The following is a 13,015-nucleotide window of genomic DNA, read 5'->3' on the forward strand; positions in this document are numbered from 1 at the left end:
CAGTACAAATTGTAGTGAGCTTACGTCCATGAAAGTGGTGCCTACGTCATGTGCAGTGGAACGTAGTTTGGAGGTCCTCGAAGACGAGTGCACAAGAACAGAATAAATATACACTTAGGAGTTGAAATCTTTGATCTAATTCCTTTGTAAATGTGGACCTTGCTGTTTTTGTCGGAGTGAGCTCGGTATTAACAACCGTTTTTCAGTGAACTATGCAAGAGCTCTACGAGGAAAAGAGGTACTAGGGTTGGGAATGTTGACTTTTATTCTTCATATAACGAAGGAGTGAAGCATGTCCAATTCTTGGAAGAGAGGATAACAGGTATAATGTATTCAAATAGCTTTGAATATAGGCTGAAAGTTTTTGTTTTGTTTTACTAAACATTTACCTAGTGGTTACTTCTTCGAGGTAAGTTGCAGTGTCATCGTTACCATGGTCCCTCGCCACAGACTCAGGCAATTTTGCACTATCCTTGTAAGCATGAAAGACGACGCCTCCGCTTGAGGAGTCGAAAATCATTCTTATAAGCTCAGGAGCATCAAATTTTGCTGCTGCATACACTAAGGTAGCTAATACATGGGATGCTTGAGAAGACCCTACAAAAAAGGAGGGAATGGTGACGATTATAACTGTTTGGTTACAAATTACGATTAGCATGACTAAACAAAACCAAGATTGGTGACAGATCATGTTTTAATAAATGATTAGGGTATTTATTTTGCTACAGCTAGTTCAGGCCATAAAACGCTCATCCTTCGGAACCTCCATGGCCCACATAAATCCTGTTTCAGGACTTTTCTGAAGCAAGGCTGTGCTCTAAGAGAAATTGAAGGGAGCCCAGTCCTCTGAAACTGTGAAATCCAGGGTGCCCAGCATATGCTTTTCATGAAAAAAATTAAGATTCCCGAGTCGCCCAAGGGCAAAAGTAAGGCACCAGGGGCCACGGGGCGCTGCTAGACCACAGCGCTGTGAAGGCCTTGGTCAAAAGCATATTTAAGAGTTTCTTCCACCTGATTACCAAAAGTTTCTATTTCGACCCTCAGTAGAAACTACAGTGGTCTGTAAGTACAATTCGACATGAAATAATAGTGTTCTTTGCACTCCAAAAGATCATAAATGATACAATAACACACCTGTTGTTGGGTCCGTGTGAGGGGGATGTAAACTGGGCTGTTGCTCTCTTTCAGCCATTATCAAAAACAATTTCCGTCGCGACTTGGGGTCACACACCATTTGTTTCAGAAAATTGTTTTCGTGGTCTATATACTCGAACGGAATATTTCCAAGAAGTATCCCAGATGTGGACTTCACTGTAACAGTAACGGGACCAGCCTTGTGATAAGCTTAAATGTATAAAAAACAAAAAGAAAATATTAGGACATTTCTATCTAAGTTTATTTCACTTCCAGAAGCGCATGATCTACCCAGAGCTTACTCGCCATTTATAGCTAAACAATATGAGGATAGGCAGATGGGCATAACTTCAAGACTCGACGTTAGAGCATGAGCTCCGACTTATTTCATTCCGTCGCAGAGTCAAAAAGCATTGAAGGTAGCAGAAATAGAATATGGTGCACGATTTAACCGATGCATTGTTAGCGTGGTTTGAAAACCTTTACGTCGATCAAAATCAATTAACAATTGTGAAGTTTTCCTGGATTATGTATATATCTAATGGTTTGAAGACAGTGAAAATGACTATCAGAACCCAATGCTTCCCAAAATCATCTTTTCTTGAAGATGTTTGAATGATACATTTTCCCAAACGGAACTGTCACACCGGTTCGTGTGTAAAAAGCACCGTGCATACAAAGCAATCTCGATGGATGCTCATTACTCAGTGCAATTTCTTAAAAATGAAATGGAAATTTGCCCCCCCCCCCCACCTAAAGGAGGAAAAAAAACTATGCAGAGGTATAAGCGAAGCCTTGACCCATCATTAATCAAAATTTGTAACAGATGAGTACACAGACCTTGCGGCCACGTATGTCTAATTTTTTGAGACAAGGCTTATTAATAAATCTTGGTGCTTTATCCCATTTGTATTTATCGATGGAAGTACGTTAAAAGACAATAGTAAGCAATGCAGTCAGTCCTTATCAAAAAGTTGAAACAATATCTCAACTCACGAGGAACTTTCCCCTTCAGTGTCGTTCCCTTTCTGTTTACTTTGACGCAAGCATCTCCAAAGAAGGCGAAACCGGACTCTATATCAGGAGGTAGGGCTTCACTCATATCCAAGATAAAACTCGCGCCGCCCTGAAAATAAATCATGTCATTATTTTCACACTACTCTTAGAGTTCTAACTTAAAAGACTGAATTAGGGTATGGTAAAATAGTGATTTGAAGTCATTTTTGACTTAGGCCATCTTTAAGTAAGGGAAATTATTTTCCCTGAGATTAGGGGCTCGTCTCCACATTTTCAAAGGTAAATTGAGAACGGAATAAAATTCAATCTCGGGATAACGCATTCACCTCAAGTGGACTTGAATTTGGGACTATGTCATCAACAACTGTAAATAAGCAAGAAAACGTAATGTTATTCATTGATTAAACCTGGAAAAGCAAAAATAGTCAGTTTTGATCAGTGCAAACGTATTTGCGATTTACTTACATGATTCAAACTCCCTAGCTTCTAATCTGACCTGTACGTACAATAAAGAGAAGGCACGATCAAAGAATAGAAGTGAAAACGGAGCGAAAAATAATTATAGCAGCGGCCCGCGATTTAAAATAAACACAAGTTGTGGCTTCGAGGAAACTCTTATCAGGAGTGTCTCTATTAGTCAAGTCAGCACCAAGATTTGAGATACAAACCGGAGGAAATGCACCACTATGAAATGATAGGACTTCTTCCTGGCTTCTCTCTAAAGAATGACAATAATCGTAACTTAGGTATGAAACTTATTTCAATGGTGGCACTTATACTTAATTAGGAAATCTCTTATTAATGGCTTGATCCTCTCTTCAGGGGTTAAAAAATACTCGAAAAATAAGGAAACAAAGAGGCCCGTGAAGCTCTGAACTTTATACATAGTAATAGCTGGGCCTCTGCATTATTTAGGTTAAAGGCTGATAGTTTCGAAAGAAACTGTTTGGGGCTGCGTCGGTGGGAGTAACGATGGGAGTAGGCTGACGTTTCGAGCGTTAGCCCTTCGTCGGAGCGAATAGAGGAATTGTGGGTTGTGTGTACTTTTAAAGGCACCGGTTAAGTTAGATGGCTCTGAAGCCTTGATCGCGTTGAAATTGTCCTCTAATCAAATGAACAGAGTACATCTATGTGCAGCTGCCCATCTCCAGTTTTTCCTTCACTCATAATTTAATTCATAGTGACAGGAGGTGGCTTTGGGAGTTTCAGTTTCGTGGTTTTGGCTATTTTTTTAGATCAAGAAACAAAAAAAAGGCCACATACCTTCAGCCCTGTCAGATTGTCCGTGTCCTGAATCTGAGGGATCGGACCACCAAGACTTCAAAAAGAAAAAAAAGATAAAAAGATGAGAACTTTAAACCAATTTACAAGTCTGTGCATGTGGGGAAGTTTATTACTTGGAATAATAGATATATCAAAAATACAAACAAAAGAGAAAAACGAGGTGGGGGAAAGTGATGGTAATATCAAATAACTATCGCATCTGTATATGTGTTACAAAGGATTCTGGATTAAATCTTTTTTAAAACATAGCACTTGGAAAAATTGTTGACAAATAATACACGTGAAGACTTCCATTCCGAATGTGGTTTTTGCATTAACATAAACCGGTCATGTTAATCACAATTTCCTGGCTTCTGTGTGCATAATATATCTGCTAGCTAGATCATGCCCTCTTCTCAAATTATGAATGAAGCTTTTAAACCTTATCCCGAAAGGAGTTTTTAATCTAAAAAAATCACTAAATCGCTAATCATTAAAAAATAATCAAGGTATGTAGTCCCCAATTACAAACACTACCAACTAATGATTCAGAGTTGAAAAGTTGGTTTGAGCTGTGCCACCTCCACACTCAGGCGCAACAGAATAGTCGATGGTAAACCCTCCAAGGGGAAGAGATAATGCAATCTCGATCCACACAAACTCTTCCAATTTTCCACTCTTTTCAGCTACGTACAAGGTGGTGTTTCATTCTACATTCAAATCACTTGTGTTTCTACTAATTAAAAACAACAACAATAATAATAATAATAATAATAATAATAATAACAATAATAGCAATAACAATAACGATTGTAATGACAATGGTAACTGATCTTCCGTACCTCATCACCAAAAGGCTTGGTGTTCATTAGTTGTGATGTATCCATTGGCTCAATGTCTTCAAAATTTTGAAGTTCTGGCAAAACATCTAAATTTCAAATAGGAAAAATGACAGGAACTTAAGTCAACCCCACCTTCACATCTCTACCATTTTTTATTCTACGCTGACTTGTAATTAACTCTAACCTATCAAAGATACCTGCAGTACCTATACAGCTGTAAAGATACCAATACACACTGCTGTAAGTGTCAGTATGTGGTCTAGTGTAAACAGTGATACTATTGCATATTTCGCAGAAAGACATAATGATTGAAATCGAAAACTAAACCAACTGTTCAAGCTTGGAGTTTCTAATCAACAATTAACAGTATTCACGGTAAAAAAAATCCCAGCATGAACACAACAATTCTTCCTCGAGAGCACATGGGAGATTGCCTGGATGTGTTACGTAAAACATAGGTACGCAATGGGAGCTACAGATACTTTAATCTGATGAAATTCTTTAAAAAAGTGAGCAATCCCTTTGCAAGTCAGGTTGGTGGTGTTTAACAAAAAGGGCCAGGGGTCACCTCCTTAGATTACTCTTTTGAAATGTATGGTTTTTCGCTTACCTGTGCCACTTGCAAAATGTAAAAATGTGTCAAAGATATCCAGATCCTAAGTAGGGAAATGCCAAGAAAATTATTTTAGAATCTCTTCCCCTTATATTACACCTTGAACACAATACATCACACATTCAACACTGATGCACTTAGTCTCAAAATCCAATTTTTAAAAAACCTGTTCTTAATGTTTGGAACTTTGGTGATGAATGTTGACCTTGTGCTTGGAATGGCAACAAACTTCCATCCTTTAGTTAAAGAAATTCTTAATTTAATATACTAAATAATCTACGAGATGATTTTCTATATTCAACAATGTGGATCTTCGGTTTTGCTGCCTTTTCTTATCCATTTTTCAGTTTGGGAGGTTTTTTTTTGGGAGGTTCTTTTTCCCCCTCAAATTTTGGAAAAAGGTTTTTTGATATAAATCAAAAGAAATCCAAAGTCGAGTCTTGAGAAGTCTTCTTCATTCCACTGTTGAATGGAAAAAATTCAATCTCAGGATTTACCTCAAGTGGACTTGGAACTGGGGCTATCCCATCAACAACTGTAAATAAGCAAGAAAACGTAATGTTACTCAGTGACTAAGCATGGAAAAGCAAAAATAATCAGTTTTGATAGTGCAAACATATTTACAATTTACTTATAGCTCTGAAGACTTATCATGTTGAAATTGTCCTCTAATGAAATGAACAGAATACAGTCATATATTTGTCTGTTCCATACATCTTTGTGAAGCTGCCCATCTCCAGTTTTTCCTTGAAGATTTTCTGTTTTTAGCCATTGGTTTTCAGTTTTCCCCAAGTCATGAGGACTTTCCCTAAATTTTTCACTCTTAGACTTAAATTAAGTGGTAACCAAGGCCTTACTCACTCTTGTTCCCACCTGCAATTATTGCAACATTATAAACAATATCTTAGTGTTAATATTGACTCAAGAAACAAAATAAAGGCCACATACCTTCAGCCCTGTCAGATTGTCTGTGTACTGAATCTGACGGATCTGACCACCCAGACTGCGAAAAAAAAAAAAAAAAAGACAAAAGATGAGAACTTTGCACCAAATTATAATTCTGTGTACATGAGGAAGCTTATTAGTTGAAATAACAGATATATCAAAAATACAAACAAAAGAGAAAAATGAGGTGGGGGAAAGTGGTGGTAATATCAAATAACTATCGCATCTGTATATGTATTACAAAGGGTTCTGGATTAAATCATGTAGACATGGTGCTTGGGATGGCAACAAACTTCCATCCTTTAGTAAAAGAAATTCTTAATTTAATGTACTTGTGGCTCCCATTGTGGGCCTATGTGTTACGTAAAACATCTGGGCATTATTCCCCATGTGCTTTTGGAAAGGAAATCGTCGCGTTCATGTAGAAATATTTGTTACAGAGGATTATCATTGGTTCCATTAGGCATCTATTATTAAACCGCCTCCCAGTTAGCTCAATGGATAGAGCGCTGGACTATTGTACGGGAGGACAAGGGTTCGAGCCCCGGCTGGACTAACACTCAAGGTCTTAAATAATTGAGAAGAATATGCTACCTAGAACATCTAACCATTTCAAGAAATGGTTAGATATTCTAGTCTTCTCGGATAGGGACGAATAAATGGAGGTCCCGTCTCCTGCAGGGTTAGGGGCAGGAGACGTTAATTTCCCATGCACGAGATTACTGTGTGATGGATGTCCTCCCCTGGGGTGGGATGGGTGGATTAATATTTAGAGACATTAAACACGAAGGTGCACTATAAAAGGAGAGGTGCCTTAGGTACCTCTGGACCATTTGTCAATCACCTGTCGTGTGACGTAGAACTCTAAGAGTCAAGTCAGCTTGAGCTAGAGCTAATCTAAAGCAGTGAACAGCGGGCGCATTCTTCAGAATGTTTTCATCACAATACAAGAATTTTTTAGATTTGTATATTCCCTTTCTCCAATGGAAACTGTGTTTAATGTGGCAGTAAATTTGAAATCGAAGTAGGTGGTTCACACGTTACATCATTGCCACCATGCTGGTGGAAGTAAACATCTCATTAGCTCCTTTTGTTCGTCTAACAGGCACCTAAGGGACCTCTCCTTTTATAGTGCGCCTTCGTGTTTAATTGTAAAGCGCTGTTGATCTGTCATTGTAAATAGTGATCTATAAGAAATAAATTATTATCATTATGAAATTATTCATTATTAAACCTTTTACTCCCAAGATGTCCTTATTTAGTTACCGTATTTCTTCACCTATAAGCCGATCTCGGCTATAAGCCGAGACCCTGACTTTCAGGGTCTTTACGCTACACTCAAGCTGCCCAAAAAAAAAGGTAAAACCATCGGCTATAAGCCGAGAGCGAAATTATTGATTGTAACTGGCCATTTGAGCAAGCGAACCTCACGGAAAACATAAGAAATTGACTCACTAAACACAAAACCTAATGAATTACAATAAACACAAAAGAAAAAAAGCGAACCAATCAAGAGATATGAATATCAATTGATCCAACGAACTGTATAAATACTACCACGCGACAACAGATTAACCACAACAACAATAATAATCTCAGTTAAACGTTTCAAAGTATCAATCTATCGAGTATACCTTTCGTCGCTGTCACTTTTTATCATCATGCCTAAAGCACGCCGTTCCTCGTATAGTATGGCTTTCAAGATAAAAGTTATCGCGGAAGCTGAAGCGGTAGAAAACAACTCGGAAATCGCTCGAGAATATGGACTAAGCGAGTCCATGGTACGACGCTGGAGAAGAGACCAGGCGACTATTCTTTCCGGAGAGCTGAAGATGTCTGCAAAACGTGCGACGATGGGCCGTTTCACTCCGAAATATCCCGAACTAGACCAGCAAGTGATGGAGTGGTTTTCACAGCAAAGAGAACAAGGTTGGTATTTACTTTTCTGTCTAAAATTTTAAGAGTTTTTGAAGAGTTGAATGATATCGTCTTTCAGTGCGTGGGAAACAGAGACTTTGATTGGTCAGAAATATGTTGTTGTCATGACAATTTCATAACATGTCACGAAAAGAGTGCTGCAGTCACGAATCTACGGTTATCTCGCAGCAAAATAAGATTGTTATTTTATTTTTCGTAGGTATTGCGGTGAGTGGATTGATCCTTCGCCTTAAAGCTAAAGAGCTCTCCGATGATCCTGCTTTCAAAGCTTCCCGTGGATGGTACGAGAAATGGAAACGACGCCACTCGGTCAGCATGCGAACCAAAACAACTCTGGCCCAGCGATTGCCCGCCGATCTCGAAGAGAACATTGTGTGCTTTCATCGCTTCGTCATTGCAGCAAGAAGACGCGCCGACTACCCTTTATCCCGCATCTACAACATGGATGAGACATCCATGCGTTTTGAGCTGCCATCGAACCGAACACTGGAATTCAGTGGAAGCCGAACAGTGCCAGTAAAATCTTGCGGAGCGGAAAAGCGGAGCTTCACCGTCGTTCTTGCTGTTGCTGCCGATGGAGCAAAGGTGCCACCGAAAGTCATCTTCAAAGGCGTCCGTACACCGAGAGATCTGGTTGTGCCGCATCCTCTTCGTGTTTCCTTCCATAAGAAAGGGTGGATGGATGAACAGGGCATCCGAGAATGGATTCGACAGAGTTTGCCCCGTGCCGAGCGTTCCCTTTTGGTGTGGGACTCATTCCGAGCTCACTTGACCGATTCCGTGAAAGATGACCTGAAGCAGCGAAACATTGACGTCGCAGTTATCCCTGGTGGCCTAACCCCGGTTGTACAGCCCTTGGATAAGTGCCTAAACAAGCCATTTAAAGATAATGTGCGCCGAAAGTACTTGGCGTGGATGACATCTGGGCCATTTGAGTTTACCCCAGCTGGGAAGAAGAAGGCGCCAAGCAGAAATCTTGTCCTCAGGTGGATCAAGGAAGCATGGGCAGAGATACCCGAAGAGATGGTTGTCAAATCCTTCAAGACCTGCGGTATTTCCAATGCCTTGGACGGAACAGAGGACGACGTGGTCTACTCTGAGGAAACCCCAGAAGTAGATGATGAATACATAGAAGAGAACGAGTTCGACACAGACAGCGAAAACGAAACGGATGGCGAGTAAACCATTGGGTTGAAAGCCCTTGCACGTATCCGTCAAACGGCTCCTTTAGGAGCCACCAATTTCATAAAAGTGAATAACCAATATTCAGAAGTTATTTTTGTTGTGTTTTATTACTTCTGCTTCATTGCTAACTTGACTACAAGCCGGGGGGGTAAAGTTATTCAGCAACTGTATATTTTTAAAATGTAAAACCCTCGGCTATAAGCCGAACCCCGTTCTCCGTGAAAAATCTCCCAAAATTTTGGGTCGAAAACTGAAAAAATCGCTCGGCTTATAGGTGAAGAAATACGGTATTCTGACTCCCTACTGTTTGCCATACACTCTTGTGATGTTTGGTCAGAAAATTTGGTATTGGATCTTAGAAATAATCCCTTAACTGATATTTTTCTTTATTCTTGTCACTTGTCTACCTGATGCTGATATTGTACTCGCCGTCTGATATTGTAAGGAGTAATTCTGTCACTCATATAAGAGTTAAAGGGTTGAACCAACTGTTCAAGTAAAGAATTAAATGAAGGTAAGATATCATATATATACATACCAGAGGTCTGCTTTCAAGCATATTTTGACTTTGCAAGGTGGCCTCTCCAGGAGCAGGGGCGGTTGCTGCTATTAAAAATTCAGAGGCAAGAGATCAACTAGGTCTCTAATTCATTAATTATGAAAAATCAGATTGGTTGAGAGCATTAATCAATATACAATAGCATGTGAACTTGACATGATAAATGCAATATCTGCAGTGGATATCACAATTAACATGGTAAGTTCAAATTCTGCCTAGTTTCCGAGCCCTTAGGACTCAAGCTTGAGAGCAAAGTAGATAACGTTACATATTACCAACACTTTTATGAGGAGCATGACAGACGAAATTTCACATGATTGGTTTATCAAGAGGGTGATATCAAGAGGGTGATATCAAGAGGGTATTTTATCAAGAGGGTGATATCAAGTTTATCAACAGGGTGAAATCAGGGGTGGTCCTCAGGAAATCAATCTGCACAAGGTTTAATAGTCCGTTCATGGTGCAGCTAGACCAAATGACATTATGGTAAACAAAATGATATTCATAATGATTTCATATTCTGGCAACAAGTTTCACCCTTTTGAACATATATGAATTGTAAATATTCATTTTTCTTACGTATATGTGCACGATCCTTCGCAGTAAAGCCCTATTTGAGCAATAGTGAAAATCAGACCTATAAAAAAATTTCAGGCCTGTACGGGATTCAAACCACTGACCTCTGCGATACTATTGCTCAAATAGGGCTTTACTGCGAAGGATCGTGCACATATACGTTTCATAACCGCAGTTCATACATATGTTTCATATGTTTGTTGTTGTTTGATTTATCATCTACGGGTTTATGTCGAATTAATTTGATGGCCTGCTCCCAGTTGGCTTGTTAGCTCAATTGGTAGAGCGCTGCACTAGTATCGCAGAGGTCAGTGGTTTGAATCCCGTACAGGCCTGAAATTTTTTTCAGGTCTGATTTTCACTATTGCTCAAATAGGGATTGTGCACATATACAAAGGATTGTGCACATATACGTTCGTTTCATAACCGCAGTTCATACATATGTTTCATATGTTTGTTGTTAGTCATTTTTCTATAACCTACAGTCTCATAGTCTGTACAGTAGTTGAGATCTATTTATTGATGGTGAGAGTAAGGATATCACAACTTTCTGTAAATACCCTGATTGGTATTGAGGGATTGGAATTAGTAGGTAATATGATTCCACTGCTGCTGAATGAAGAAAGTGTTGTGGAGTCTCCACTGCCCCAACAGTTTGTTGCTACACTTGGGACACTCACCATTCATCTGAGAAGTTCCAGGCACTGAAAATTGCATCACTTGTGATGTTCTTTCTTCTATTCTTGTATCCTTCTAAAAGAATCATGAAAAGGTCCACATTAATTCATGGTGAAAAGTTTACTTCCACATAACCACTAGTCTTGCTAACTGTCACTGACTGAGTGACATCTGAGCCCATCTCAAGAGATCAGGTTTATCAAACTTGAAATAAATAACTTAATGTGGTGTATTTGTAGAGACTGGGCACTGTTCATTCCAGTCTCCCCCGATGTTTGTTGTTCTGTTTACAAGGATGCCATGTGCTCGCAAATCGACAGAGAATATTAAAGCTTTCCTTTGTTGAATACGTCTCACTTAAAAAGTGTTATTTAGTTATTCTGACTCCCAACTGTTTGCCATTAGTTCTGGGAAATTGGTATAGGAACTTAGAAATAATCCTCTAACTGATACTTTTCTTTATTCTCGTCAGTAATGTCTGCCTGAAATTGTACTCTCCCTCTGATATGCCTAGTCATATATTGAATCTTGGACTTTCACAAGACTGAAGTAGGTAAATTTCTTAAGAAACTGTGGTGTTGCATCAGTGGTGGTAACAAGGTAATTTGGTTTTATCAACTAAGTTGAAATTGTAAATTGGCCACCTTAACCAGTTAAAAACCTAATGCTTTGCATGTTAGCCCTTTGTCAGAGCACCATTCATTCTGACCAAGGGTTAATTAACACACGAAATGTGAGCTTTTTTTAACTCTTTATGGCCGCCAATTTACAATAATATTTCAACTCAGTTGATAAAACAAAATTTCAAGATTACTTTAACAACAACACTTAACTGGAGGCCTTTCCAATTCCAAATCCTTTCACTATTCAGGATAGGTTTCCATAAAACATTCTTCCAGCTGTATCACTGTTCTTTTGAGGATCTTAACATTTTTTTTCAGCAAATAAAACTTAACTACTTACTCTGAAACTAAAGAGCAAAACAACAAAATTTTGAACAGATCGAACTTGTTGACAGTACCCTTGAGCATAAAAACTTTGTGATGTCAGTGCTGGACTGTCATACAAACCTCACAGTAGATGTACAACACACTGTGTCCCTTTATCTCTCGGTTCAGGACTTCTCCACTCCAAATACGGCGCTCTCCACAGAAGTCAAGTTTTACCTTCTGAACTGCTTTTGCACAATAAAATCTGCATATGTAAAATAAAAGACAAAACTAACTAAGGATTCTGTTCCTTATGTTTCCTTATGTTTCCTTATGTATTACAAACGAAGACATTAATTTAAATGACCAATTTTTCATCAGACAAGTTTCAATTATCCAAGTCAACTTACTCTGCAAAATATTACCTTTCAGTATTAGCAAGAACAGGGAAGGTATTCTTTAGCACTTTTTTAACATCATCTGGTTTCATGCTTTTGGTAATTGAGATTTCTTTACGTAGCTCTGGATCTGTATTGATGTTGTTGGACATAGTGATTGTAGTTGGCATGAACACTTCATCTGTTCCTTCATTTTTGAAAACAACTCCCTCTTTTAAGACCACAGCAGTCTTTTTTATAACATCATTAGGACCTTTCCTTATAGGTTTCTTCCTGTTTTTATCAGGTGGAAATTCAACATGGATAGAAGCCATTCCCTGCAAAAAACAAGATTCAATTACCTGGCAAACATATCAACCAACATACACACAGTGTTAAGCTGAGCATTGTAACCATGCTTTAGAGGATCAAATTGTTTGAAAGACAAGTTGACCACCTGACTGAAACTGGAATAAACCTATTTCTTTGAATATTTGACAAAATTCCACTGCACAGTCTTGCCCAATCAAAATTTAAATGCTGGCCTTAAGTTTGTGTGACTGGAGGTTCTATTGATGTAAAACAATTGGTGCTTTAAGGTTAGCTTCCTGACCTGCTTCCTCTCAGCACTTAATGACAATTTTTTCCTTCCACCCGAAATGGTGCGTCTGGTCGATGCGCCGACATCACCTTGGTTCCCATATGGAACATTTAAGTTTTCATGTATATAGGGTGGTGGCATCTGTAAATGGTGCCACAAGGCCACCAAGTTAAAAACCTCTATTTCAATCAGTTTCATCTCAATTCCATGGTCTTAATGTTGAATTAAGTATTGTAAAGTCTAGGGTGCATTTTCTCTAAGCCTTTATAGAGGTATTGTGATTAAAAGGTTTGATTTTACATAGATTGTCACCACTAGAAGTAACACTAAAACCTACTAATAACGTGGTTAAATAGAT

At 38.8% G+C, this 13,015-nt stretch overlaps 1 protein-coding gene across 1 annotated transcript in view; it reads right to left on the reverse strand.

The window, feature by feature from the left end:
• Nucleotides 1–13,015, reverse strand: part of LOC111341091 (uncharacterized) — a 41,415-nt gene that overhangs the window by 24,012 nt on the left and 4,388 nt on the right. Inside the window, 15 exon segments of the mRNA XM_088761975.1 lie at nt 390–597; nt 1,135–1,344; nt 2,131–2,260; nt 2,478–2,515; nt 2,617–2,647; nt 2,820–2,869; nt 3,415–3,469; nt 4,257–4,342; nt 4,867–4,912; nt 5,367–5,404; nt 5,818–5,872; nt 9,476–9,543; nt 10,753–10,825; nt 11,821–11,944; nt 12,105–12,394. Of these exon segments, the coding sequence (XP_088618101.1) occupies nt 390–597; nt 1,135–1,344; nt 2,131–2,260; nt 2,478–2,515; nt 2,617–2,647; nt 2,820–2,869; nt 3,415–3,469; nt 4,257–4,342; nt 4,867–4,912; nt 5,367–5,404; nt 5,818–5,872; nt 9,476–9,543; nt 10,753–10,825; nt 11,821–11,944; nt 12,105–12,391 (1,499 nt within the window). The 5' untranslated portion in view covers nt 12,392–12,394.

Source organism: Stylophora pistillata, chromosome 5 (genome assembly GCF_964205215.1).
Source record: "Stylophora pistillata chromosome 5, jaStyPist1.2, whole genome shotgun sequence".
Taxonomy (NCBI): Eukaryota; Metazoa; Cnidaria; class Anthozoa; order Scleractinia; family Pocilloporidae; genus Stylophora; species Stylophora pistillata.